General features: G+C 53.4%; 7 protein-coding genes and 1 pseudogene across 8 annotated transcripts, besides 1 other annotated feature; 4 read left to right on the top strand and 4 right to left on the bottom strand.

Annotated features, from left to right (window-relative positions):
- Positions 1–372: 372 nt before the first annotated feature.
- NCS57_00162900 (uncharacterized protein) lies at positions 373–1,881 on the top strand (the record flags this gene model as incomplete). Its single annotated transcript, XM_053051688.1, has 1 exon — positions 373–1,881. One exon carries the CDS (start codon positions 373–375, stop codon positions 1,879–1,881), a length of 1,509 nt encoding a protein of 502 aa, XP_052920203.1.
- Positions 1,882–4,549: 2,668 nt separating this feature from the next.
- On the top strand, positions 4,550–7,090 carry NCS57_00163000 (FHA domain-containing protein; the record flags this gene model as incomplete). The annotated part of the gene is made up of 4 exons (XM_053051689.1): positions 4,550–4,583; positions 4,637–4,696; positions 4,752–4,986; positions 5,035–7,090. The coding sequence occupies 4 exons, from the start codon at positions 4,550–4,552 to the stop codon at positions 7,088–7,090; spliced, it is 2,385 nt and encodes a 794-aa protein (XP_052920204.1).
- A 193-nt stretch (positions 7,091–7,283) lies between these two features.
- NCS57_00163100 (Cytochrome b5 heme-binding domain-containing protein) lies at positions 7,284–8,528 on the bottom strand (the record flags this gene model as incomplete). The annotated part of the gene is made up of 1 exon (XM_053051690.1): positions 7,284–8,528. One exon carries the CDS (start codon positions 8,526–8,528, stop codon positions 7,284–7,286), a length of 1,245 nt encoding a protein of 414 aa, XP_052920205.1.
- A 1,967-nt stretch (positions 8,529–10,495) lies between these two features.
- NCS57_00163200 (uncharacterized protein) lies at positions 10,496–12,763 on the top strand (the record flags this gene model as incomplete). The annotated part of the gene is made up of 1 exon (XM_053051691.1): positions 10,496–12,763. One exon carries the CDS (start codon positions 10,496–10,498, stop codon positions 12,761–12,763), a length of 2,268 nt encoding a protein of 755 aa, XP_052920206.1.
- Positions 12,764–13,901: 1,138 nt separating this feature from the next.
- NCS57_00163300 (J domain-containing protein) lies at positions 13,902–15,565 on the bottom strand (the record flags this gene model as incomplete). Its single annotated transcript, XM_053051692.1, has 3 exons — positions 13,902–14,042; positions 14,095–15,395; positions 15,460–15,565. The coding sequence occupies 3 exons, from the start codon at positions 15,563–15,565 to the stop codon at positions 13,902–13,904; spliced, it is 1,548 nt and encodes a 515-aa protein (XP_052920207.1).
- A 2,759-nt stretch (positions 15,566–18,324) lies between these two features.
- Positions 18,325–19,869, top strand: NCS57_00163400 (Squalene synthase; the record flags this gene model as incomplete). The annotated part of the gene is made up of 4 exons (XM_053051693.1): positions 18,325–18,380; positions 18,433–19,486; positions 19,536–19,697; positions 19,753–19,869. The coding sequence occupies 4 exons, from the start codon at positions 18,325–18,327 to the stop codon at positions 19,867–19,869; spliced, it is 1,389 nt and encodes a 462-aa protein (XP_052920208.1).
- Positions 19,870–20,990: 1,121 nt separating this feature from the next.
- On the bottom strand, positions 20,991–22,484 carry NCS57_00163500 (uncharacterized protein; the record flags this gene model as incomplete). Its single annotated transcript, XM_053051694.1, has 4 exons — positions 20,991–21,160; positions 21,217–21,412; positions 21,463–21,765; positions 21,825–22,484. 4 exons carry the CDS (start codon positions 22,482–22,484, stop codon positions 20,991–20,993), a joined length of 1,329 nt encoding a protein of 442 aa, XP_052920209.1.
- A 3,695-nt stretch (positions 22,485–26,179) lies between these two features.
- On the bottom strand, positions 26,180–27,125 carry NCS57_00163600 (annotated as a pseudogene). The gene is made up of 3 exons: positions 26,585–27,125; positions 26,431–26,532; positions 26,180–26,373 (listed from the first exon to the last, which is right to left on the bottom strand).
- Positions 26,180–27,125: a sequence feature.
- Positions 27,126–27,558: the final 433 nt, after the last annotated feature.

A 27,558-nucleotide genomic window follows, 5' to 3' on the forward strand; every position in this document is an offset into this window, starting at 1 on the left:
CTCCGTTCTATCCCCGGACGCCATTTCCGGTTGTCGGGATCACAGATGCGCAAATGCTGCCCTGCGACTGGATCGTGACGGCAAAAGTGGCCCTCGCCGTTCCCCGATGACCAAGAAGCTGGGGTCTCGGGGGTCCATCTCTGACTCCGGATATCAGAAATGGATGGGTCCCGTCCCCCATCCTTGGGTGTCCCCCCGGCCCGCCTTTGGATGGGTCATAAGTCCAACCCTTCCATCTGGCAAATTTTGTCCTGACTCCTCCATCCTCCTTCATCCTCGAGCCCTCTCGTCGCCCCTCTCGGTGACCCTTTCGCCCTCAATTTACCTACTCGGCCTTGAAGTTGTTCAATTGGTTTTGAGAAACTTCAAGTCATGGACGAAAAGAGGAACTCGCAGGTCCCGGATCCGGAGAGGGGTTCTGACCGACAGAGCCAAGACACTTCCACTACCGCGGATGTCGATGCCATTACTTCAATTCATCAAACGGAGGATCACCGCTCGGTCCAGGATAAGGAGAATGGCGACATGTTCCCCCCTCGGAATGATGGCCCTCCTCCTCCGCCCAATGGAGGATACGGTTGGGTCTGTACGGCCTGTGTTGCGACAATCAATGCCCATACATGGGGTCTCAATTCTAGTTACGGAGTGTTCCTTGCCCACTATCTCGCCAACGATACATTCCCCGGTTCCTCGTCTTTAGATTACGCCTTTGTTGGTTCTCTGAGCATCAGTTGCGCCTTGCTCATCTCTCCTATCGCAACCGTCCTCGTCCGCGAAATCGGCACGAAGCCTACCCTGTTATTGGGAGTTGTTCTGGAAACTACCAGCTTGATATGTGCCAGCTTTGCATATAAAATCTGGCACCTTTTTCTCACCCAAGGCGTCCTCTTTGGCCTAGGAATGGGCTTTCTCTTTGTCCCAAGTGTCGGCATCGTCCCGCAATGGTTCACTACCCGTCGATCCCTAGCCAATGGCTTCAGTGCAGCCGGATCTGGTCTCGGCGGTCTTCTTTACTCATTGGCATCGGGTGCCATCATTGAGAATATGGGCCTCAAATGGGCATATAGGATCCTGGGAATCCTGGTTTTTGTGGTCAACATCATCTGCACACTGCTTGTCAAGGATCGTAACAAGATCATTGGCTCCCGCCAGGCTCCATTCGACATTCAACTATTCAAGCGCCCCGAGTATATCCTGCTTCTCGGTTACGGATGGTTTAGTATGCTTGGATACGTCGTTCTCATCTTCAGTCTTGCCAACTACGCCAACTTCATTGGTCTCGGCCCTTCTGAAGCGGCCATGGTCAGCGCCATCTTCAACTTGGGACAGGCTGTTGGTCGACCCTTTATCGGATACTTTAGTGATCGGACGGGACGCATCAACATGGCCTGTGTCACTACATTCATGGCCGCCATTCTAGTCTTCGTTCTCTGGATCAATTCCAAGTCGTATGGCGTCTTGCTCTTCTTTACGATCGTGGGCGGAGCAGTGGGAGGAACCTTCTGGGCGACAGTGGCCCCTGTCACCGCTGAGGTCGTTGGCCTGGCTGACGTACCTACGGCGCTTAACCTCATGTGGCTTGTCATCGTCCTGCCTTGCACTTTCAGTGAGCCGATGGCGCTCGAGATTGTCACAGGGACAGGCAAGTACATCGGCGCTCAAGTTTTCGTGGGTTTCATGTACGTTGCGGCCGGCCTCTGCTTGTTTGTCCTGCGTGGGTGGAAGATTGCAGAGATCGCAGAGATTGCCCGAGTCACAAATCAGGATCCCGAGGACATCGATCGTGTCAGGACCCAGAATAGCGAGGCAGTCAGCATCAAGAGCAAGAGGGCCGGGCGGAAGAGGATGCTCGCAGAGTGCTATAAGTCTGGCTGGATCTGAAACGTCAGGTTGCCCCCTGAAGGCCATCGTTCTACCCCCCGCTGCATACTCGTTGACAGTACTACGTCACGTTCATACACACATGACCTCCGAGTGGTGTCCAAGTCGACTAATTGCTTTTGGGGGCGTTCACGGTTGCAATGAACGCGAATGATGGAGGGGTCACGAATGAAGGGAGCACCTGGCGAAGGATCTCAACTTTAATGATACCACATACAGCAGAATATACAACCACAATATACAAAAAGTTTGTTTCTAAAAGTCGGTGTAGGCCTCACTTTGGGCTTTAAGGGTCTTATCATCAACTATTCCTTGACATGAGAATAGAGTCGTGCTCGGCCAACCCCGCACAACTTGGGGGGCCTCAATCCAATCCTCACCAATCCCTGTCACGATCATTTGCACTTTGAGAAGGGAGGTTGAAATGAAGGCAATGGACACGCTTGAGTGGTCGAAAAGCTGCCGCCGTTGCAACATGGCGTCTAATACGGAGGAATAAAAGCTGTGCACCTGACGCTGTTTCCCGTTGACTCATTTAAACCATCTTTGACGTACCTGCTGCATACACTGCCCAACCACACCTGAATTATCTGCCCGTTAAATTCTTCACGACTAGTTACACAACAACGGCTTCTCAACATGTCTGGTGTGACGTGGATGTGGAAATGTGTGAGTCTACACGCTTCAACCTTGACGATGACGTACTGACATTAATCGCTGCAGCACTGGTGTTTTCGGGACTGGAACATTTCCATCTCGGTTCACTGCACATCGTGCAATCACGTTCAATGCTCGGATTGCGAAGTTACGCCTACGCCTACCACTTGACCGACGTGAGTTGAAGGGGGGTCATGCCTTTTGGTGGACACGTGAAGCCAACTGGCTCGCACCGGAGAGAGGAACAGCGTGGTAGTGGCGGCTTGCTGTAACACCCACCCCGAGTATCTACTCGATCCCCATCAGCCTTACAGATTAGCATCTTGTACCCTAGTTCTGGGGTTCACCGCTGTGTTCAGAGAGTATATGTAACCACGATTACGTCTGGATAGATCCTCCATGAGATAAGTGGCCTGATTGTTTCTTGAGTGAGGGGATTTGTTACTGCTGACACAATCTACCACGGGTTGCTTCCCGGCCCACACGAAACACGGCCTCTGTGATGAGGCTCTGCTAGCTCGGTACTCAGCGGTAAAGGGTCGACTCATCCGTGAAAAATTGGGGGCGGATAAATCACTCTACAACTGATAATGCCTAGAGTGAACACCGACCCCCCCCTCAAGGGGTCAGTTCCATGCACACTCGCCTCGATAACCTTGCAGGGCATGACATATCCAATCTTGGTTGGCTTCGACATTTCACGTTAGTCAATCATGGTACCTAAAAAGTAAAGTTTCGCCGTGCCTTGGTGGTGGTCGGGAATGCGGAGGGTCCCCATCGACACCAACTCGGGTCTGAGGCTGTGGGAGTGCCGAGCCTGGTCACTCGAGCAGAGCCTCATCTTTCGACACTAGGTTAAATAGCCGGTATCTTTCTAGGGGTGGTAGATGATAAGAATATTGCATCGTGCGCACATCTACCAGAGAAAACGTCTATCAAGTACAAAAACTTGTAAGTGATGGCCCAAAGCTGCACTCCGTAGTGCTAGTATTGATGGTTTAGCACAATAACCAATATGGCCAAGCCCAAAAAAACCTACTACTGGACATGTGTCAGTTCACCACGGGCATCTCGGGAGTTGGCAACTAATACATCATATCCAGTGCCAGTGTGGAGCGCAATGGAACTGGTCCTTGGATGCCGAATGCTTAACGTTTAACTGCAATCACCCTCGATGCGCGGACTGTACGGTCCGGGAGGTCAAGGCAGACTCTAAATGAGCTGTTGGTAGCTTTGAAGGAATAGATGGCGCTCTGCTGGAGGATACCTTGTACACAATCAGATACGGAATAGTCGAGCCTCCCCCGAGGTTCTTTGGACAGGAGCATTACGCAATGGCTCCTGTGGTCTGGCGAATAACTGGGATGAATCAATGCATAGAATGTACCCAAGAAACCTGTAATCCCTGGAGGGTTGAGCCATGTGACCGTTTACCACGATGGTACCCTGTTGATAGAAGGATCATCGCTATTGCTGACCTTGCTTTTGGTGTTGGTCGTGGCCAGTACCCCACGGCGTAGGGCTCCCGGATGACATCACGCTGCACTTTGTCATCATCAATGATCCAATATCATTCGATCTGTTATCAAGTTTGCGGGATGGCCGAGCCTCGTCGGGTGAATATGGAGCGAAGATGCGGCTCAAGTCTTTATCAGATGGCGGTAGCGGAGAGGAGCGGAGGCAACAGAGTCGGGTCTGGAGCTCTACAGAGTGTGAATCATCACAGAAAGGGGATAGTCTCAATCAAGGGACGCAGAAAGTCGCGCACACGGAGAATATACCCAAAAGAAAAGAAGACAAAAGGATTGTCTCTGCCCCTTGTTGCATCACCGAATTGTGGCGGTTGCCTGCTGGGGCCGAGGGCAGCTCGTTGGAGCCACGTGACCTGGCGTCGCGGAACTTCAATCATTGACGCGTCTCACCAGGTCCCCGCTAGGATTCGCGACCTCTAACCTCACGTCATACCCCTATGTGACTTCGGACGACCTCGCGTCGCACTTGACGCCCGGAGATGTGGATTCTGGAGAATCCCGAGGCCTTTAAAGGTGAGAATAGCGCTCCCGTGACGCTGATATTGGCGTTGTTGACTTGTCTGTAGGCCGAAGGCTGTGGTTGAGACCGGGAAAGACCTACTTGTTTGGCCGAACGGCGGCAGAGCGTGAGAGTCCTCGCACCGAGACTCTAACATAGTCGAACTAACGATGGCAATCCAGCTGGCCAATTAGCCATATCCCACAACACCATCTCGCGAAAGCATTTGACCCTCACCGTCAGCCCAGTCGAAGATGGCCAAGCCCACAATCCCACCAGCCGATCGACGCTCACCATCGAGGACCTGGCGACCAAGATAGGAACAGTCGTCGATGGAGAAAAGATCAAGGGCAAGAAAAAGGTGGTGCAGGGGGCGACGGCCGAGTTCACCATGGGCAAATGTCCTCACAAGTTTCGGTAACTACACCCTCGCTCGTCGCAATGGCTTTGGCTGACAAGGTGTAGCCTCTTGTGGGAGCCAGTTGTTTTCGCCTTTTCTTTTACTAGCAAAGAACTGCAGACGGATCCTTTGACGACACTTCGCGACAGGTTCGAGCAGCTTGATATCAAGCTCGTGACGGAATACGCCCAATCCACTACACATGTCGTTTCGAAAAAGCGGAATACTGCCAAAGGACTTCAGGCACTAATCAATGGCAAATACATCGTGACTGAGTCATTCCTGGATGCTGTTTCCGAGGCTGGGAGTCCGGCAGAGGGCGCAGAGATTACCGATCTCAGCCCTCTGGAACAGGACTTCAACCAGAATTGGCCTGATGCACTACAACACCTGCCCCCAAGAGGTGGAGAGCCTGTGCAGCACCCGGACTCGACCTATGCTCCTGATCCCGAGAGAAAGGACATTTTTGAAGGATACACTTTCATCTTCTATGACAAGTCACAATACAACAACCTACTTGCGCCAATCACAAACGGAGGCGGTAAGGCATTGCTGGGCAATGTCGTACCAGAGGAGACTGAAGTGGACGAATTCGTTCGATATGTCAAGAGTGTCGCTGGAGAGAAAGGCCTCGGTGCTTTTAATGACGGCAGCGAGGGCAAAGGAGTAGTAGTTGTCCGATTTGTGCCTTCAAAGGGGTCTTTGGTCAACTGGTACGCCGATTTCTTCACGTCTGTATCCCTGAGACTGGATCATCGTCCTATTGAGCAAAGCGAATTCTTGGAAGCCATTCTCATCAAGGACGCGAGTATCCTCCGTCGGCCACTCGAAGTTGAGTCTGCGCAAAATACCCAGGAGCCTCAGCACGCTCATAATGCGCCCCAACCCGAGCCGTCAGGGAGCTCACAGCCTGCAAATACACAGGCTCCAACGTCACAATCAGCCGAGGAGTCACAACCCGCCCCCAGAAGAGGAAGGACTAGAAGGACCGTCAAGAGGCGCTTCGCAGGCTTTGACGATGACGCGGATATTGACATGGATGACACCCCTTCGACGACTTCGGCGCCGACAACAAATCAACCTTCGGTGCAACAACCGGTGCAGCCATCGACGGAAGAGGAGGGTGGATTGTTTGTCTCTCAAGAGCCGGATGACCTTCCTCCTCCTCCAGCAGAGGTGCCAAGCAATACCCGAAGGTCACAGAGGAAGAGACGCGGTTCTCCTCTGCCAGAAGACCATCTCATGGACGGCATGACTACCGCGGCAGAGAAGTTCAAGCGCCAGCGAATAGAGCGAGGCGAAGACTTGAGTGTTCGGGCGAAAGAGGCGGAGCCTGAACCCGAACATCCTGCCCCGACGCCCAAGAAGAAGATCAAGAAGGAGTTTGATATTCTGGCAATGGCAGCGCAGAACAAAGAAAAGGAGGAGGCTCGTGCTCGAGCTGAGAAGGAAGACCTGGCTAATCTTCCTGATGATGTTGACCTTGCGGAGATCCGTCGACTCAACATCGTGGAAGAAATCGAGGTGCGCAAGCCCAGTCAGGCTAGAACTCGGGAGCAAGACATCCGCGATGGCCGATGGGATCCGAAATGGAACGGCATGAAGAACTTTAAAAAGTTCAGACAACGCGGAGAAGCGACGGGTCGTCAAGCAGCGAGGGTCATTGTGCCTCTTGTGGAGGTCAAGACCAAGGAGTTTGGCGTAGGCGACGATTACTGGTTGGAGGACGAGGAGAATGATAGGAGGAAGCGGCATGTCAGCCAGCCTTCAGGGGCAGAGTCCCAACCTTCAGAACCAGCACCGGCGCGGTCTGTGCAGAGACGACATGTCGGTGTCGTTTCGGACAGCAGCGATGAGGAGGACCAGGTCTCTCAGAAATCATCGATACCCGCTACACGAACTCGCGGCACCCGAGGTACGGCGTCGCAGTCCCAGAGCAACACGAGGAGCCAGTCGTCCCGAGTCACAAGCCAGGGGAGCAAACGGGCCGCGGCAGAGCCGCCAGCAGGGGGACAGCAGCCTCCCAAGCGAGCGCGGCCAACTCGCAGTAGGGTTGTCGAGATTGCCGATAGTGACGACAGCGACGATGAGCTCAAGTTCAGGTTCGGAAAGAGGCGGTAAAATATCATGTCGTTCTCTATGCAGCAGGGGTATCTCTCTAGCTAGTGTACATCTATGTGTTCTGAGGGTTGGGCAGCTATGGCGCAACAAGGATGGTTTACGGCATTCCAAGATGAACTACCACCGTGATCCATGTGTACCCTCGACTCTATGTTCGTTAAGTCGCTTGTGTAAACGCATGCTGTAAGTAAATCTAATCCATGCCATCCATCTGGCTCTCGGAACCTTCAGATTCCTCGACGAGCAATCCCACAAGACAAGCAGACAACATTGTCTCGTAGTTGACCCAGGGGTGAATCTCACCAAACAATTTGGTACCATCACGGCCAGCACCGCGCAACAGCTCCGGGACACCACCAGGATGGAAGTCGGCGTAGGGCGTAATGTTGTACACCTTGCCATTGAGGGCCATCCAAGCGTCCTTGCCTTTACGGCCGGTTCGGACCTTCAACATGGAGGGCGTGACACGAAGATACGGAGTTGATGGGTCAACGCCGCGAAGGTCAGAGTTGGGGCCAGAGATGCGAGCCCAGTCCAGAGGAGAGTGACCCGGTGTGAGGAGGACCTTTCGGCTGGGCTTGGAAGGCTTGGAGGAGTGAGTTGGTGGCGGGGCGAGGCCGGAGCTGGCAGGACCGCGATTAGGAGCCGGTCCCCGAGCACGTTGGGGCGAGTTCGCGGCAGGGAACTGAGCGAGAGACGGAAGGCGGCCGGAGGGTGATGAAGTTGAGGAAGAGACGCGGTTGATGGGCGTTGCAGATGATGGCGTGGGAGGAAGTCGTCCTGGGCGCGGAGGAGGTCGCATCATGGACGGGCCCAAGGACGGAGCGGCGATGGAGGGGGCGGGGCCGCGAACGGTGGGGTTCCGGGGCGGAGCGGGGTGGGAGCTAGGCGCCGGGGGAGCATTGTCGAGTGAAAAGGTGGGTACGGGAAGGGATGGAGGATCGGAGACGGCAGTAGCCTTGGGAGTGGTTTGCTCATCAGGCTCAGCGATGGTTGGAGGAGGAGGTTGCGAGACGATCTTTGGCAGTGGGGGTGGAGGCATAGAAGCGGTATCGTGCTTGGCGGGCTGAGACTGCTGTGAGGAACTGGCGACGAGGCCCTGACCGAGAGGCTGGTGGAGGCGGTCAGGGTCGGACGAAGAAGCTCGAGTGGTACGGTCGACAGGCTTGTCGGCCGGATCAGTCCGGGTGCGGAGGGCCGGTTCCACCTCGTGATCCAACGACACCAGGACACGGGGCCCAGGGCTTGCGCTAGGCCCCATACCAGAGCCAGAGTCAGCATCGGCCGTCGAGGGATCGGTCTTGCTGTCCGTGATAGTGGCAGGAGGGCTGCCTCTCCATCGCAGGAGGATCTGCAAGGGCGAAGGGATCCATGACGGCGGTCGCACGAGGACCCAGACGACCGAGGCGACAATCAGCGATATCCCTATGACGCCCATGACGACACGACGACACCGCGAATCTGAATGAGCAGCGAAACAGAGATATCCTTCCCGAGAGCTTAGGGACCTCGGGTCGCTGGGGAAAAAAAGAAAATCGATAGGCGAAGGGCTATGGGAGAGCCCTGGCGAACGGGAGGGAGAGGGAGGGGAGTGGGTTGTGGACAGGTTATTGCAGAATCATCGAGCCACCAAAGAAGAAAAGTGCCAGGTTTTTTCTGTCAGCGGGACAAGGAAAAAGCAGAGAGAGCGAGGAAGACAAAGAGACGGAAGAGCTGAAGCGAAGCCTTGCCTTGCCAAACAAGGGATCGTGATTGGTCAGCATGGATATTTTTCGGACTCTGCATTTTGTGCGCGTGCCTAAGGCAAGTGAGCGAGCTGCGAGCACATCATGAGCGGTGCTTTGCATGTGCACATGCTGCCCAATTGGGAAGGGTTGGTGTATTTTTTGGTTCTGGCAAGGTTGCTGGGCTGGGATTTCATTGTTTAATTGAAGGGATTCTTGCCTTTCTTTTTACTCATTTTGTAATACTACGTAGTACTGTCTCTCCGGCCATTCGGGACCGCTACTCTTGACCCCGCCGGCTGTTGCTTCTGTTGCTCTGTTTGTGGCGTTGCCCGTGTCATGCCACACGCGCGGCGATCGACTAGGGGGGGACCCAAGCAGTTGTTCTGCTGCCCGTGTTTTTTTCCCTTCGGGACTGGACTGGGGTGTGTCCGTCCTTTTGTGCATGGGTTCCAGGGAGACCGGACGGCGAGGCGGAGAAGACGAGACCGCATGGGGCACTGACTGGACTGTGGGTTGGGGCTGGCATGAAGATGTAATCAAGCCAGGATGACGATGGGCGGGCTCGGCGCTGATGGTGAGCATTGAAGGTGTAGGAAAGGGAATTGGCTATTAATGATGGACGCAATGGGTTTCCTGGCTAGAGGAGAGGCCGCGTAGGAGACCTGAGTGTCAAAATAAACAAACATGCTCTGTAACATTTCCATCTCTTCATTGTGGATGGGATGAAAATGGGGGAATCTGTCTGATCTGATCCACAGGAGCTGGTGGTGTTTGGCATGTTCCAAAACGAACCAGCACCACTCATACGGGTCAATTCCAAAACACAACAGTCAGATGCCTGTGCTTTTTGGACTCTGCAGCTGGGGAGAAACACCCATGATCAGGAAACAAGGCCTTGACCTTGGCTACAGAGGAGGCCAAAAAGAAAAGCGGTAGAGAGACGGCTTGCTCCCATGCTGGCCTGGGCGAGGCCGTCCGCTCCGTGTCGAGGAGAGCAAGGGTACGCCCATGCCATGATCCATCCATTCACTCTCTTGCCCGCTTCTTCCTCTCCCATACCTGTATTCCCTCCCGTCCGCTTTTCGTGATTGACCGATTCTTCTCCTTCCTCACTCTCCTCCTTTCTCGCCTCCCTCTGACACAAAGAACTCGTGACGCTTATTGTTTTGTTTTTTGGTTGATTGTTACGAAGCACGTTCTTGGCTTCATTTCCTCTTTGCTGCTCTGTATGCGACTCATCAAAAGGCACTGCTGATAGTGCAGAATTTCTCCTCTCTTTCCCCTCCCGCCTGCAGCAAGAAGAATCCATCGATACCCAAGCCACCAGCCCGACTCATATCGATTACCGTGCCCCCCGCTTTCACACAGCTTTTTCTCGTCGAGAGAACGGGTGTGTGTCAGTTTTGTTTACTCGGAGGTGCCCACTGGGTGTTCAGCGAAGTCCACTGTGCTTCAGCGCTCCAAGCTCCCTGTGGCTTTGACCCTCCAGCGGTGGCCCCCCTTAACCTAAAATTTGGTGCCGCCCGAGCCATGCCGGCCAGCCAGTAACAATTTAGCGCCTGGTCCCGTCCACGTCCATCACTGCCCGACTGCCCGTCACCCACCCACCCGTCCGTCTCTGTCTGGTCTGCTGCAGTCGAGACTCCCCCGACTCCAGCCAGACACCGTCTCTGTCAGAATGCGCACCCTCAACAACATCAACTCCTCCTTCGACTCCTCCTCGCGAACCTCCACCACCGGCCTCGCCGCTCGCCGCTCAGCCAAGCCCGTCCCCATAGCTACCTCGGCATCCGCGAACAAGCTCGTCGCCTCGTCCAAGCCGCTGCCTAGGACTCCTACGACGAACAAGCTGCCGGCTCAGGCTCGCCCTCGATTTCAGTCCTCCGCCTCTTCCACCACCTCGGTCGCCCGCTCTTCCACAGCAACCACCATTAGCTACCACGGCCCGAAGCAACATGTCCTCGCCCTAACCGCCACAAAAACCTCGACTCGCTCTACCCCGTCGAGTTCCGTTACGCCCAAGATGCCCCCTGGTGGTGACTCGAGGCCCCGGCCCCCGCAGCTCAGTGCAGCTGCTGCAAAGAATGTCGGCCGCACTCCCCTGACGCCCAAGATTGCTTCCAGTGCAAAGGGTCCCTCGATTGCTGCACCTCTGGCCCGGCGATCAACCCAGGGCTTGCCCTCCGGACTCCCTTATCGAGACGACACCGCCTCGCCCTCTGTCTACCTAACAAGCAGCGTAACACCCCGGTCCGGCAGTCGTTCAAGTCGTGCCGCCGAGAGCAACCATACCACTCCGAACGGCACCCCGAACCCGGATCGAGATGGATGGGATCCTCGAGCTTCCTTGACATCGTCGTCAGGAAGACCATCACTGACTCGATCTGATTCTCCCGCTGACCCCGACTCGAAATTTTTCCGTGCCAGTGATGTCCAAGGAACTTCACAGTCGTCTAGTCGACCCTCGACTGGCACACACAGGCACTCGTCCACTTTCTTATACGCCAGTGGCAGCAATGCCGAGTCCAAGAGGACCATAAGCCCTCCCGCCACCTCACCATTTACACCAATTCTTAGCAGCACACCCGAACCGACGCCCTCCAAGTTCTTTTATGCCAATGGTGCACCTGACCTCAAGCCCAGTGGTCAGAACTCGGGACCTTCGTCAACAAACTCATCTACTTCTAGACTTCAATCTGGACGACCGAGCACAGGCAACTCGGCATCTGGACACTCGAACCACACATACTCCCTACCTCCGAGGCCGCATTCGCCTATCAAGATTGCCCAGCCAAGCCCCTCAATCCTTAAAAATACTGGCACACCTGGTCTCAATAGCAGGCCCCAACTAGCCTCGGCAACCAACATAACATCACCAACATCGCTAGCTCCCGCTGCAACCGTTAATCCCAAGAGAAGAGTCAGCATTGAATCCGCACCCAGGAAACTCCGCGGCCATGCAAGGACAGGGAGCGTCCCCAACTTTGACCCCTCTCACTCGCCCAGGATGCCCATGTCTCCGCCTCGGCTGCACTCAGAGCCCGCATCGCCTCCGAGGAGTCCTGGCTCAAGTCAGCCAGCCCTGACCATGGCATCAATTCTCCAAGTGGCCGAGGAACTCGCCGATGAGGAGGAGGCGCAGGATGATGAAGGATCACAGCCCGAAGTTCAGAGCCCAACTAAATCGACCAATTCTTCTGATCCCGTGAACGAGCTAGTGGCCAACGCACGGAGAGAACGCAAGGTTCAGGACTTAGAGATCACCAATGCCTCTCTTGAAGCCATCAACCGAACCCTAGAGAGGCAGCTTCGAAAGCAGACCGCAGAGATTCGCAGGTACAAGCGATTGTCGAGAGCAGGCCATCTTTCTGCCGCTCCTTCAGCGACCTCTAGCCGAGTTCCTTCTGAAGTTTTGGTGGAACCCCCTGTCAGCCTTGCCCTTGCTGATCTCAGTGAAGAGGACTCAGCACCCCCTTCGGAAGACGAGGAGCACGATTCACTGGACGACTCTGATATTTCAATGACTGATTCAGTATCAGCCTCGGACGCTCTGGACCCTAATGATGAGAAGACTCTGGAAAAGGCGGCTGCCCGTCGACGACGAGATGAGCGCCGTCTCCAGCTTGATCTGTCGAAGCATCGCGAACTACTCGTCGACAGCCAAAAGATCAACCAAAGTATCAAGCGATGTCTTAACTGGACTGAGATTCTCATCAAAGAGGGCCAGAAGGCGCTGGATTATAAGGTCCGCATCTGTGATGTTGACTTTGGTGGACATGTGCTTCCTCCCCCCAACGAGGATGGGGACGAGGATGACGAAATCCTGACCCAGGATGACGACCTAGACCTGGACACTGAAGATACTGGGCTTGAGCCACCGCTGCCCTGGGAGAAGAGCTCCCAGGATCGTGATAGTGGCATCGAGTTGCAAGCGGAAGGCAACTAATCTTGCCCAGGACGACAACACAGTATGAGTGCGGCCTTGCTCGGTCCCTCCCCCAATATATTAATACCACCCACGATACGCGGCCGGGATGCTGCACACAACTCACCACTCCCGAATTCTCCTTTTCCATACAACTTTCAACATTTTTCTACACCAGCCGAGCCTCAGGGCATGACACGCCGAAACAAACGTCGTACATACGAACATTATGGGGAATAAACATGCATGGCATACACGGCGTTGGGCAAGCAAGCGATGCTTTTTTTCAACTCAAATCTCTTTCGTTTCATTTGCGTCGCATTCTTTTTGCTTCCCAGCGGCATGCATCGCTATGCACAAAAACTCCATCGAGAACCGTCTTCTTGCTCATCCTTTTTTTCCCCCAACTATCTCAAAACACGGCGCGAATGGGAGAATACGGGGACGGCCTGGACATGACTTTCATCGAGCCCTTATTCCGCAGGGCTTTTCTTCTTTTCATTTGTCGCGGAATTTTTTTGGTCCCCCTTTTTTTTTTATTCGGTTCAGGATACATATGTATAACAGATACCCCGAGAGTGAGAGAGTTTTGGTGAGGTTTATAAAATCATTGGCGGGAAAGACAGCGAAGGGGTACAAGAGAGAGAGAGACTCAGCGAGACACAAGAGAGCGAGAAAGAGAGAGAGAATTGCTATTTGGGATTCGGTATCTTGGGATCATGGTTTTTGTTATCCTCCTCGGTTGAGTGACGGAACAGGAGATCAAGTCAGGTAGCTAGGTACAAATGGGCAGCAGATATCACCAGATGATATCAAACATTCGACTTGACTTTGATTGCTTTGTGCGTTGCTCACTGTGTTTCCCTCTGGTCACATTGTTTCGGTAATATATCAACTAGCAACTCTTGAGAGGATATATGGTCGTCAGATTTCATGAAAAAGGGGGGAATAGGGTCATGGGAATTATGTCTAAATCGTTTGCCGGCCGTCCTCGTCATTGCCACTCTATGCTATACCACCACGGCATCATCCCAACCAAAAACGTTCGTCTTCATTGGCGTGCACCTTGTCCAAGCATGCCCACCCAGGATTTCACACCTACCACTGCCCCTTGACTCTTTGGGCATCTTTTTCTTTGGTTCGACTGTTCTCTTCAAACTCAGGGGGAGGAAGGCTCCTTCTCCTTGCCGTGCTTGCGTTCCTTCTTCTTCTTGTGATCCTCTTCCTTCTTCATGGCTGCTTCGGCGACAAGCTGCTCAAAGACGAGATAGTCACCCTCTTCTTCGGGTGAACGCTCAGCCTGTATAGCGTGTTAGTGATGAAATCGGTAAGAAAACAGGACGAAAACATACCTTCATAAAGATGTCACCAATGAGGACCAGAGCCTGGGCTCGCTCCAGCCGCTTGTTGAGAGGAACCTTCTTGTCGTTGAGGATGCTGTCACACACCTCACGCAGGACGCTCTGAATCTCAAACTTGCTTCCCCTCCAGGCCGCAGTGAGAATCTTTCCGGTGACGCGGCGCTCATATTCAGCACGCTTCTCCTCGGTCCAGTCCTCACCACCCTTCTCCTCCATCTTGGCCATGTCCTCCATGGTCTGCTGGGCATCGATGGCGCTGCTGATGGTGTTCCATGTCTCCTTGACGAGGGTTCCCTTGTCGCGGAGCCTGCTGAAGAAGCCACCGATGCCGAGGAACTTCTGACTGCGCAGCAGAGTTGAAGCCTTGGAAACATACGTCTGACCAATAGCGTGCAGGATGTCAATACCGAACGACTCCATCTTGAGGTTCTCCACCTCGAGGCGCATCTTTTCCTGGAAGGCCCTGGTGACGTCGTTGCCCTTGTCTGTCTCCGTCCACACGCTGAGGCGATCCTGGAGCTTACGTGCGAGGGTATCAACACGCTCCTGTCGGATTCGGGCCCTCTCCTTCTCGTAAGCTGCCAGCTGCTCCCTCTGCTCCTTGCTCAGACCCTTCTTCTTCTCCTTGCGCTTGAGCTCCTCCTCTGTCAGTTCACCCTTGGCAGCCTCATCAAGGAGGATATCCTCGTGGGACTTGTCGGCCAGGGCAGGCCGGAGGGGAATCTGGGTTCGGCTTCGAGAGGCCGAGGAGGGTGCGGGTGAGTTGGCATCGGATCGAGGAAGAGGGGACTCGGTGCCCGAGGGGCCTGCGGCGGCAGCCGGGGGAGGAGTATAGGTAGGCTTTGTCTCTTTGTCGTCGGCAACGGCCTCGGAGTATGGAGGGGGTGGTGGGCCAGCTTCTTCCTCAGCAGCAGCGGCCTTCTTCTCCTCCGCCCTCTTCTCCTGGTCCTTCATGCTCTCCTTCTTAGCCTCCTCAGTACCGGGGAAGTCTCCCTCGGCGGCCTGTGCGGCAGCCTCGGCGGCAGCGGCCTCTTCCTCCTCTTGCATCGTGATATCCATGGTCGCGGTAAGGTCCTTCATAAGGCTGATCTCGCCGATCCAGTCGACAAAGGCATCGCCGCCAAAGATGGAGCTGAAGAACTCGGCGGGGTCGGCGAAACCTTCCTGGGGTCTTGCGCTGTCCTTTCCGAACTTATCGTAGGCTTTCCGCAAGTCGGTGTCGGAGAGGACCTGGTAGGCCTCGCCGATGGCCTGGAATTTTTCATGTGCGGTGGGATCGTTGGGGTTCTTGTCTGCAGAGCAGCAAAGTCAGCCTGGCGAAATGCAACGGTCTGGAAGGTCGTATCATGGACAAACCTGGGTGGTGGACGATGGCCATCTTGCGATAGGCCTTCTTGATTTCCAGCTCGGTGGCTGTGGGCTGGACGCCCAAGGTGTCGTAGTAGGCGGTATCGACGACCATGATGGGCAGCTCTTCCGGGCTTCAGGTCGGTCAGGAGGGAGGTGGAAATAGGTTGAGGTGAATATGGAGCAGGAAAAGGAAGAAAAAATTCACTGGTACCAGGTAAGAAATGTTGATGATGGCGTCGGGTTGCCCAAAATGACCGCCTGCCCGCGCGGAAATTATCCGGCATGACCGCCATCCATCCCTCTCTCCTTCCCTCCCTCAAGAACGACGGATCCAAGGATTGGCAGGTACCTCCTCGGGCACTCATTGGCCTAAGCTCCAAGGCTGGGGGGCTTGGAAAGGTTCTTCAGGGCCTTCCGGGGCTACGTAATGGCGGGGCAGTGCCCAGCCGTTGGGCAGGTTCACCACCTTGGATCATAATCTGAGGCCTCAATCGCAAACTTGAAGGACAGTTTATCACATGAGAAACATGACGAATCGTTCTTGACGAGCTAGCCAATAAGACGAAAGCTGCCTCCGGAAAAGAAGGTTTCCTTCAAGTTTCCAACGCTTCGTCCCATCCCCGTCAGGCCTTGTTGCCACTTTGCCCCTCAACACCACTGCCTGAACTCCGCCGTGATGTTTACGTGTTGCCCAACTTACACGGCATCGTTTTGTCTGACTTGGCTCTGACTTGGCATCTCGCATAAGGAAAATGACGATTTTCTTGCTTGATTTTTTCTTTTTATAGACTGCAGAATTTTGGAAGAGGCTGTGTCGACACGATTGTTATCCAACTTGGAGCTTGTTGAGGATTGTTCAATGAAACATTGTTTCATTCATCACATGTTCTGTGGTGATTCAGGGATTCTCATGCTCCCGAAACACCTTCTGTCGGTACTTTCGTACAACTCGATAACATCCATGATACCAGAAATCTTGAAAACTTGATCATTACTTAGTTTGACTGAGTTAAACCCATAACTACTGACTCGATTGGCTTGCTCGTCGAGCCAATTCCCCAACATCAGCGAACGGCAACCAAACTCCAAGGCGAAGGGTATACAGTATCGGGCCAGGGCGGTAATATTGTCGACACTGTTGCAGACACCATAAGCTACATATTCTACCGTGAGCATGGAAGCGGATAAAGATCATGAAGTGGTTTAGTATTAGAAGTTCTTCAGATGCATATGCTTTGCGCCGGTCGCCTTGAGAGCATTTGCACCCATAGAACGCAACTTGACGAGATCGATCACGGTCACTGCCCAATCTTCTACATAGGTAGTTAACAGTCAGCTGTGTGGGCACCATGATGCTACCCTTTGGAGACTTCAATGCCCAACCAACAGGTATGTACTGCATAAATGATCTTAGGTGGTGAGTCCAGATGATTTAAGGTGCACGTTCTTCAAGGCACGGGCTTCTCCTATAATTGGATCCTGTATAGGTCTCTACTAGTGGTGCTATCAGAGATACCGCCATGTATAAGCGATTTTGGGTGTGCCTGATCAGCAGGGTAAGGGTTCCGGTGTAATGGAAAGATAACGAGTTCCTGCAGCAGATAGATTCTGAACGAAGCTAAAGACACAGCAACAGCTATGATTGAAACAAAGTCCTCGGTTTTCATACCCACCGTGATTCAAGGCCTTTTATATGCAGTTGTTCATCACTTGATCATAGTGCCAATGACCCGGTTCAAAGGGTCGAGATCAAACAATATCATTCTTCTTGAGACTTGTAGCACCTAAGGTGGTGGAAACGCGTCTGTCGTGACAGGGTTCAGCATGCAGAAGCTCTCCATGCTGCTTAAGTGATGCTGTCTGACATGCATCACGGAAAACCTCGCCGGCTGTCATATCTTCAGACGAAAGCCGCCGGACACCGAAGAATCTGTGCTTTAAGCATCATCATCACATTCTCGATTGGCTCGCTTCACGATGCCGCGCTCAACAGACGCGCAATTTCCCGGAACCTGGAGCAGAGAAGACTGTGGGGTTGGATAAATCCGGTTGAGCGGTGAAGGAGTCCGGATCGTCTAGATGCATATTTCGCAAAAGTCTTTTCTTGGTGGTTGGGCTGTCGATGAGGCCAGCCTCTTTTGCCCAGGTTGCTCAGCTTCTTTGTCGCTTTCTATTGCGATGTGTCTTGATTCCTATTCACTGCCCGACGTGCCGGCTAACGACAAGCTACCATGGCCGAGACCGTCCTACTGACACTTCTTCAACACCATCGAGAGGGCTTGCGGGCCGGAGCTCCGGCTAGTGATGGCGTGTGGTACAGCTTCCTGGGGAAAGGGTGCCTTGCAGCTTGCTGTAGGCAGACGTAGCTGAATCATCTCCAGCGACAGCAAGTGCTGGCTCCCACCCGTGTTGTGCTCCCCTTCAACGGATGCACCAGAGGCCTTGCATCCATATCTTCACAGCCATGCCGCTAAGCGGGGTGTCACAAAACTCAACACGAATACGAGTGACAGCTGCACACGTGCTACGCGCGATTCATGCAGAAAGCGCGAAGTCTTATTCTAGTATCCGCTACATCACTCTACAAGGATCGGCCACCTCCACCTCCACCGCAAGAAATGAGCTCTTGCCAATGTGGATTTACCCGGAAGAGTGGGTGTCCAGATCAATTCTGTCCTCTCTCATCTCTCCTTCTTCCTCGCGCAGTTGATGGCGAGCAACGCAAAACGACGTCTTTGGGGTCAACGGTTGCAATTGGCATAAAAACTTTGCTTCCTCCCACTTCCTGAGTCGACTCGGCGCACTGTCCATCCTCTGCTTCTCCCTTGAGTTGCTTGTCTCGCCTACCCGCTCCCCCCTCACGCCGCAAAAATGGGTGCCCTCTACTACCTCTTCCACCCGAACCAGCTTCGGTCCATTATCCAATGGTGAGACCTCTTCCTGCTTGCTTCTATCGGCAGCTTCTAATGTCCTCTCCAGGAAGGTCTGGCACGATCCTGTCCACAAGCGTGATCCCAGCACCGAGTCCCCCGAGCTGCAAGAATGCTTCCGCTACTTGAACATGACGAGCCGCAGCTTTGCGGCCGTCATCCAGGAGCTTAACCATGAGCTTCTTGTCCCCATTACCCTCTTCTACCTTGTTCTCCGTGGTCTGGATACTATTGAGGACGACATGACTCTTCCCCTGGACAAGAAGATCCCTCTTCTTCGCGAGTTCCACAACACCATGGAGCAGGATGGTTGGCAGTTCCATGAGAGTCAAGAGAAGGACAAGGAGCTTCTTGAGCACTTTGACGTTGTCATCACTGAGCTCAAGAAGATCAAGGCTCCTTACTATGAGATTATCAAGGACATGACCATCAAGATGGGCAATGGCATGGCCGATTATGCCCAAAACACGGAGATGATCGAGAATGGCGTGCAAACAATCGACGAGTATGAGCTTTACTGCCATTACGTTGCTGGTCTCGTCGGCGAGGGCTTGACCCGCCTGTTTGTCGCCTCGGAGCTCGCCAACCCCAAACTGGCTGAGCGTCCCTCACTGACCGAGTCAATGGGTCAGTTCCTCCAAAAGACCAACATTATTCGAGATATCCATGAAGACTGGGAGGACGGTCGAAGATGGTATCCTAAGGAGATCTGGAGCAAGCACGTCGACAAGTGGGAGGATCTTTTCGATCCCAAGCAGCGCACAAAGGCCCTCGAATGTGTCTCTGAGATGGTTCTCGATGCTCTCAAGCACAGCGAGGAGTGCCTGTTCTACATGGCCGGTATCAAGGACCAGAGTGTCTTCAACTTTGTTGCCATCCCCCAGGGCATGGCCATTGCCACACTGGAGCTCGTCTTCAGAAACCCCAACGTTCTCGAGAGGAACATCAAGATCACCAAGGGTGATGCCTGCCAGATCATGTTTGAGTGCACTCAAAACCTCGTCACAGTATGCGATGTCTTCCGGAGATACGCACGACGAATCCAAGCAAAGAACGACCCCAGAGATCCCAGCTATCTTGCCATCAGTGCGCAGTGCGCCAAGGTATGTCTTACTCTGCATCATGTCTAGGAATACTCACTAACCCGCTCAGATTGAGCAATTTATCGAAACCCTCTTCCCTCGACAAGATCCCAAGAAGCTCGCCTTGGAGAACAACCAGAGGCAGAACAAGGAGCCTACCATGGACCCTGGTGAGGCCGTTGTCCTCTTTGGTGTCGTCATTGCCAGCTTGCTCTGCATTTCTGGTCTTATGGTATGTTGCTATGTATTCCTGTTACCAACTTGGTCGACTAATGCATCATTTACAGATTGGCACTGCTTGGTTCTTCGGCGCCAGGTTCGACAACATCTTCAAGGAGGCCAGTGTCTTCCTACCAGGTGGCGAGAAGGCCACACCCCTAGTTACGGGCCGTGACGAATTGTAACACCATAATCCGCTGGTCGAGTTGTTTGGTCTTTCATGTTTTATGCCAGAACCTTTTCACGATATCCTAACGTTCCCATACTTGACACAGATCCCCCATGAGAAGGGGATCGAGCCTAGGTCGCATTGCCGGGCGTTTACTCTTTCTAATACAACAAGCAGCGGCGTTGTACAGCGCACGCTGCATTCCAAGTTTTGCCAAGTCCCCCGTTGACGTGGTGTGTGTGTGTTTACAGCCTGATACCGGAGCAGTACGCTCCAGCACGGATGTCAAATTGCAATCCAGTCCTTTCATGACTGTGGTTGTGCCGAAGAAGTGCTAAAATCGAATCCCATTGCTCTCAGCCTCAGTCTTTTGGCGAGGCGCGCCGCAAGTCCATCTCGACGTCTCCGGACAATGGACATGCGGCGGCGAGCAAACATACCGTCATTCCATTTTACAATATATCTGTGACGCTTATGCTTAATAGAGACCTGCATTTTAGGCTTGGATCTACAAGTGCCGGGACGGACTTCGAGACAAGCGTCTGGGCTCTGGTTTTGTCTTTTCATGCAGTTCCCTGCCACTTGAGGGACTTAGCTGATCTGATAAGTAATGGGTCTGCTCATCGTGCCCCAGGGGTCTCGGCCCTGCGTTGAAAGGTTACATCGTGGCTGTGGCCTCGCTGCAGGAGTAATCTTCCGATCCTGCATGTCCAGCTGTGTCCCTGACAGCTGTGTCCCTGACAGCTGTGTCATCGTGTCGGACAAGAGGCCTCAGTGTCGGACTTGCCGTGTTGTTCCGTCTTGGCTTCTCCGAGCCGATGTCAACAGCTGCTCGCCTTGTCCTTGTCTAGAAGATCATAGTTGTAGTCGTTACTGATACACCGTCTATATCCAGTTGCCTTTTCCGGTCCAACTCCTGGCACACAACGAGCAAGTGCGATAGATCACAAGTGTGTCTACTGTTCTATATTACATATTTACACGCATGAATAGGCATGAAATATCTCAGGTTTGTACGGAGGTGGGCTACCAATTATCCCTGAAATTTGTTCTTCTTTTTTCCCTGGTAATCAAAAAAACGTCCCGCTTTCCCATTGTCCCTGATTTCCCATGGTGGTTGTGCTGCCGTGACTGCTTCTATTGGTTGCCGTTGTTGGCGATGAGGTCGGTGGTGTCAGGAGCGTTGTTTCGGACCTTGGCACCGGTCTGCTGGGCGAGGCTCTTGATGAGTTCAACAACGCGGCTGGGCTCCTGGACGTTCTGGAAGCTCATGAGGTAGGCAGCAAGACCGGCAACGTGGGGAGAGGCTGCAGCAGGTTAGCATTAAGGTGGCGAGCAGGACAGGGAAGCAGTTGAAACATACCCATGCTGGTGCCGCTCAGGGAGGCGGTAGCGGTGTTGGAGTCGATACCAACGCTGAGGACTTGGACACCGGGAGCATAGATGTCGACGTCCTTTCCAAAGTTGGAGAAGGGGGCTCGCACGTCGGTGGTACCGTCAATAGCACCGACGGTGATGGCGTTGGGAGCAGAGCCGGGGGAAGTCAGGGCGGTATCTCGCTATTCCTTGTTAGTCGTTGTTCTTCGATAAGGGCTCAATGTTCACTCACGTTCTCGTTGCCAGCAGCCACAACGGGGACAACGCCAGCCTTGAAGAGAGCCTCGATGGCGCGGTTGATGGCCGCGGAGAAGTCACCACCCAGAGACATGTTCATAACAGCCTTGCCCTTCTTTCCTCGCTTCTCGACGTCGTCAATGACGAACTGCATGCCCTGGAGAACGCCAGAGTTGCTGCCGCCGCCCGAGGCATCCAGGACCTTGACAGCAACAAGCTCGGCCTTCTTGGCAACGCCAAAGGTAGCACCAGCGATGGTACCAGCGACGTGGCTGCCGTGTCCGTTCTCATCATCGTCCTTGTCTTCGGTCAGCCAAAGATATCCTCTCACAATACGCAAATCATCAATATACTTACGACGTTGTTAATGAAGTTGCCTCCAAAAGTGGCACGGCCCTCAAACTCGGTGTGAGTTGTCTTGATACCGGTATCAACCACATAGGCAACAATGCCCTCGCCAGCGCTGTCGTCAAAGACATAGGTATCCTCGTTGGGCTGGGCGTGAGAAAGACGGTCGAGACCTGGGGGGGCGTTGACCTGGGCAATGGCGCCGTTGAGCTGGACATGGGTATCGGCCTCGATGTAGGCAACTTCGTCAGCATCGTAAAGGTCCTTGATCATCAAATCGTCGGCGTCGAGGGACATGGCTCGCCACTTGTTCATCTTGAAGGAGTTGATGGTGGTGGAAAGGTTCAGGCCGTTGAGGCCTCGCTTGTTGAGGTTTCGCTTCTTGATAGCCATGGCGAACGAGGCCTCCTTGGCGCTGATGGCATCATCGTCGAAGTCTTCGTTGTTGAAGACAACAATGTACTTGTTGGGAATAATGTTCTGGGCATCGGGGTTCGAGACCATTGTTCGAAGGAAAGAGCTGATTCCAACCTTGCCAGTGACCTCCTCGGGGAGGTCAGGGAGGGATTCGGCCATGTCCTTGAAGCCAGCCGACAGGTCCAGAGGGGCGGCGGCGGCGAAGGGGGCCGAAAGGAGCAGGGTAGCGAAGAGACTCTTGAAGATCGCCATGGTGATGGTGTTTTTAACTGAAGATTCGTGGGTATATGGGAAGAAATATGCTGGAGCGCGAAAGTGAACTGGTTCCAGCCGTTTCACTCAAGTAGATAGATAGTTGCTCGGTCGTCTAAGAAGTCGATATCGAGTCAAGGAAGAGAGCGGTGCCTTGGATGGCAAAGCAGTAAAGGAATGAGTACTGAAACTGATAGAGGAGGCAGGCGATCAACGCTCCTCTCGAAACGGTAAATAATGAACGGTCGAAAGTAGGTGCGCGATGCACTGTTCGGGAACAGTCAAAGGAGGGTGATTAAGGAACTGTCTAGCAGCACAAATCCGAAAAGGGAAATATCAGAGAGTGAGATAGAAACAAGGGAAGGGAAAATGATGAACAAGAAAGTAATTGAAAGACAAAAGGAGACGTCTTCCACAATAGGAACCCGAACAAGAACAATAGAATGAGAATGGCCGTCCAGCAGCTGTGATGCGCGGGCAGGCGTGGATTTAATAGGAGAAATCGAACAATGGCATTTGGGCGCGAAGCTGGCCTCTAACTGGTGGCATCTGAACCAGGTCCAGGGCCAGGAGAGCCGCAAGATGCATTGGATGCATGGCGCCCGCGGGGGACCACGGCCAACGTCTGGCAGTGGCGCCGCTAACGCTAGGGGTCGTGGATCCAGGGCTTCGGTGTCAGGGACAGGGGCTCGACCATGTTTAGCGCAGCAGAGCGTGAGACCATGGTCGGAGAGTCTCTGCCAAGTCAAACTGCCCAAGAGCCCCTTTGCTCTTGTATGTACTGTACTGTACTTGAATCGTAACCTCCGGCACAAGAGGTTGCAGTCGAAACTTGCACGCTTCCCTTTGTGAATCGCGTCGAAACCATTCCTGCTTTATGACGGTGTTGGCAGTGTCTGTTATTGTATGAGCGCCTAGCCGCAGCATCGACTGATTGGCCCGCCGCGTCTGATTGCTGTTTCTCAGATCCCTTGGGGAACATGACGGCAGTACCAGCTGATGGGTTCGTGTCCCCGTACTTGGCCGTCGTCAGCTGGCAAAGCGTTGGGTGAGAGAAGCTGTTTTTGTTACCCACAACCGCGGTACCAGGCCCATTGCCGCCAATAAGACAGGGCCAATCCGGCGTCGTCAGTGTCTCAACCAGATGCCCGCGCGTCAAGACTCTATTGCCGACGACTTTCCTTTCGAAAGAGCGGCAAACCCAAGGCTCAAGATCTGTAATTCTTCCTCGGCATTCCGTAATTATTTCCCACTTCATGCGGTAGCTGAATCGAAACCCAGCGTCCATCAGCCCCCAAGACCGAATTTGGGTACAAAACCGTGTCGATCAGGTCGAGCCCTGGGATGCAATCAAAAATATGCAGCCTGCGTCATTGGCAACGGCAGCAGAACCGTCAAGCCCCTTGTTTGAGAGGCCTTGGCATCTCTTGGGCCTCTGGTAGAGGCGCAAACTCGTTGGCGGCCGCCACATCCCAATGTCACCTCGACGCGGAGGTTCCACTCATTGGAAACCAGCCCAAGAATCGGCGCTTGGTGCCCCTGTAACTGCCCGGCCGAGTTTTGAAACCAGTGACACTGGGCCTTTTCTCTGGCGTCTGGAGCTGCCAGGCACAGATGGATTTGGTTGGCTCCCGTGTGCCCTCGCCGCGTGGCGCCTGATCTCCCAAACATGCCTTATTCATGCCGATCCGAATTGCAGTCTTTTTCTCGGGCTAGCAATTTGGCTCGTCTGTCGTCTAAATCATGGTGATACATTTGTAAGGTTTCTGTTTCGTTTGCTGCGTGTCGGGAAAAATTCTGCATCTCCCGTCGCCTGCCAGGATCTCACTCAGCTTGAAGCCCCTTGAACGACAGGCCCTGGGTCGCTCACCGTTGGAAACAACCGGGGGTTGTTTTGTCCGTCCAGAACTGGCTTCCAAAGCCGGCCACAACAGACGAGGAAGCATTGCGGGGGGCTCCGATAGCCCCGGCTGGTCGGGGGTGTTCTGCAGGTCACGGGCCATGCTTGTCTCGAACAAGGCCGGGGATCGAAGGCGTTGTATCGAATTCTGGTGTGGCTCTTGACCAAGACCGCCTGGAAGCATGGGGGTTGGCGGAAATGGCCCTGGATCAAGAAAGCGACCTTCTTTAACGAGACGATTGGCAGGGGGTTTATTGTGCCCTGACCCTTGGACGGATATTTTCGTCATGCGGTGATGTGAGGCAGAGGACGGGGTCTGCACGGGCGAAACAAGAAGCGAAGACTTCGGCTTGTGGGAGGAACGCTGAACCATGCGCAGGCTTGCGAATAGCCTCTTTTTGCTAAGGAGGTCAGGTTGTCAAGGAGAGGTTGGTATTTTATTGATCAGGGCCTGGCTGTTTGACTCCCATCACGGCATGTGACTAAGCTGTGTGAAGGTGATTAACGGAAGGACCGCCCCAGGGTGTTTTAAGCATACCTGCCTCCCTTAACGTTAAGTCAAAATTTGATGCCGTCTTATCCAGCCCGATGGAGGTAAAACCTTTTCCCCCGATCAAGAATCGCATCTGTTTCAATGTCACTTGATGAAACCCGGAGGTAATAGCATCTATAAACAAGAGACTCCACGTCGGTCCAGATCTCGTCGCATAATTCTGCTGTCTCATCTCGACTCACTTGGCGCCAGGGCCCCCTGTGCCAGAATCCATCGCTCACGGAACGCATAGCACAATGTGCTGCTGCAGGGCCCAAGATATGGCCACGCGAATTTTTCTCCCGTGCCGAGCCGGCTACCTGGCTCATGAGATCAACGGTTTGGCGGGATGGTGAGACCAGGGGGGTACACGTGACCCGCTGCGTGACCTGGTGTCGGGCTTCTCTGACGCCGCGCACTTCAATTACGAGGCATCCAATCCAAACATCTGCCATCTGTCAACCATTCCAAATCATACCCGAAACCGCTTCTTTTCTAGCTTTTGTTTTACCAGCCGCCCGCTAAAACCATGTCAGGAGGATGGCGTTCAGGACAGAACATGGCTCCTTGACATCCATTGCAAAAGTGCGGGAGAAACAATCCCCTTGCGGCTCGTGGTCATAGCTTGACACTTCCAGAGCGGAAACCCGGCCATGACAAAACTACCCCTTGGTGCAACTGCGCTCGTAAAGGCAGGGTTTGGTTTGCCTCGGCCATGACCTGTGGCTTGTGTGGGCAGATGGTGCAGACGAAAGATGAAACCGATAATGCCTTGAACTCGGTGCCAACCCTTCGGTCCAGCCTAATACAGCATTACGGCGAGCAGTTCATCACTTTTACCTCCGAGGAGCTTGTTTAAGCAAGGACCGGCTTTCAGGACGAGCTTTGGCGGCAAGCCATCTCGTCCCCATTGATGCTCCCGTCTTTGTTCAGCCCACCACCCACCAGAGCAATTGTGACAGATATTGGTGTCTCGGTCGTAATTGAGGGCTCTCGGAAATTTTATGGCTAATACTTCTTCTCGGAAATCGGACAATCTCGAAAAAATCGATGGATCAACCATTCAATGAAATCATTCAAGTGTTATAAGAACCACTGAGATGCCACTAAGAAGAATGATCAACAATTTCAAAAAGAACTGTATTGACTAATCAAAGGACCACTTCGGCTAGTAACCACCTTGTACTCCTGTGTATCTGAAGAGGCATGTGGTTGGTACTATCATCTAGACACCCAAAGCAAACCGTCAAACGAGTTTGGTTTTTATGCTGTCACATAACCACCATCGACCGGCAACGCAACACCTGTGATCCACGCCGCCTGATCGCTAACCAGAAAGCAGGCCGCCTTGGCCACATCGTCAACAGCTCCCAGGGATCCCCAAGGATGGAGAGCAACGGTAGCAGCGTTCAGAGCCTCATCTTCCAGCATGACGCGATCCATTTCTGTCTTGACGACTGCACAAAACACGGCGAATTAGTCACGAACAGATATCCAGAGATACGGTGACTTACAGCCGGGGCAGATGGCGTTGACGTGAATCTTGGAGTGGCCATACTCACGGGCGATGCACTTTGTCATATGAACTACGGCCGCTTTGGAGGTAGAGTAAGAGACTATTGGCAGAAGAGTTAGTGACTGGATGAATACATGTTTGTATGGACCAACTATGTTCAATTTCTGGTTTCAGGCCGTATACGGATGCCATATTGATGATCCATCCTCGATCGCCCGTTGGCCATGGCTCCTGGCGGAGAAATTGCCGAATGACGTATTTGCAGCCCAAGAATACCGATCTGGCATTTACGGCCCAGGTAGTATCGAATGTAGAATCAGCTGTGTCGACGATTGGGTTGGGCCCCAGCTTTCCGTGAGACTCAAAAGAAATGCCAGCGTTGTTAACAAGGACATCCACTCTGCCAAAGGTGCTCACTGTAGTGTCAACGAGGGACTGAACATCGTCGGAAGAGGAGACGTCGGTTTGGACAAAGATGGCTTTGCCACGTCCTTCTTGGTTGATCAAATCCACGGTGGTGGCTATCGTGTTTAGAGTATCGGGGCGAAGATCTGCGCAGACGATTTTCCATCCCATTCGACCATAGCTGAGGGCGATGGCACGACCCAGACCAGATGATGCTCCTGTGACAATGGCAACCTTGGAGCTCATGTTTGGGATTTGAAGCTGAGGAAATGCAATTGGACTAGGTGTCTACACTGAACTATCAAAACTCGCAAGACTGTGTTGAAGTAGGTGGTTGATAAATACAGTACATATATGAGATCATGGCAACCGAAGCTAGGGATTCATCCTCCACAACTCGCATTTTAGCCAAATTAGGAACAGCCCAGGCGTCATGATGGGACTGAGAGGGGTCACTGAAAGTCTGTCTTCCATTTGGCAAAGAAAACACTCGGACTTACTCCAAATGAAGTTAGCGAAACTGAGTACGGATTTGCGCGCAGAAATAGAAGACGATAAGAAAGGATGTAAAAGCCCTTCTGACGCTGCTCTACCATTGTATGTTGGTCTACTGACTATTGTCGAGGATTATTCCACACAACTTTCTTACACGACTCCTCATTTGCCGCATCCTCCTGTCAATACCGATTTCTTGCCCACTTGAGAATCACAAGGTCACATC

This window comes from Fusarium keratoplasticum, chromosome 1 (genome assembly GCF_025433545.1).
Source record: "Fusarium keratoplasticum isolate Fu6.1 chromosome 1, whole genome shotgun sequence".
Lineage (NCBI taxonomy): Eukaryota > Fungi > Ascomycota > Sordariomycetes > Hypocreales > Nectriaceae > Fusarium > Fusarium keratoplasticum.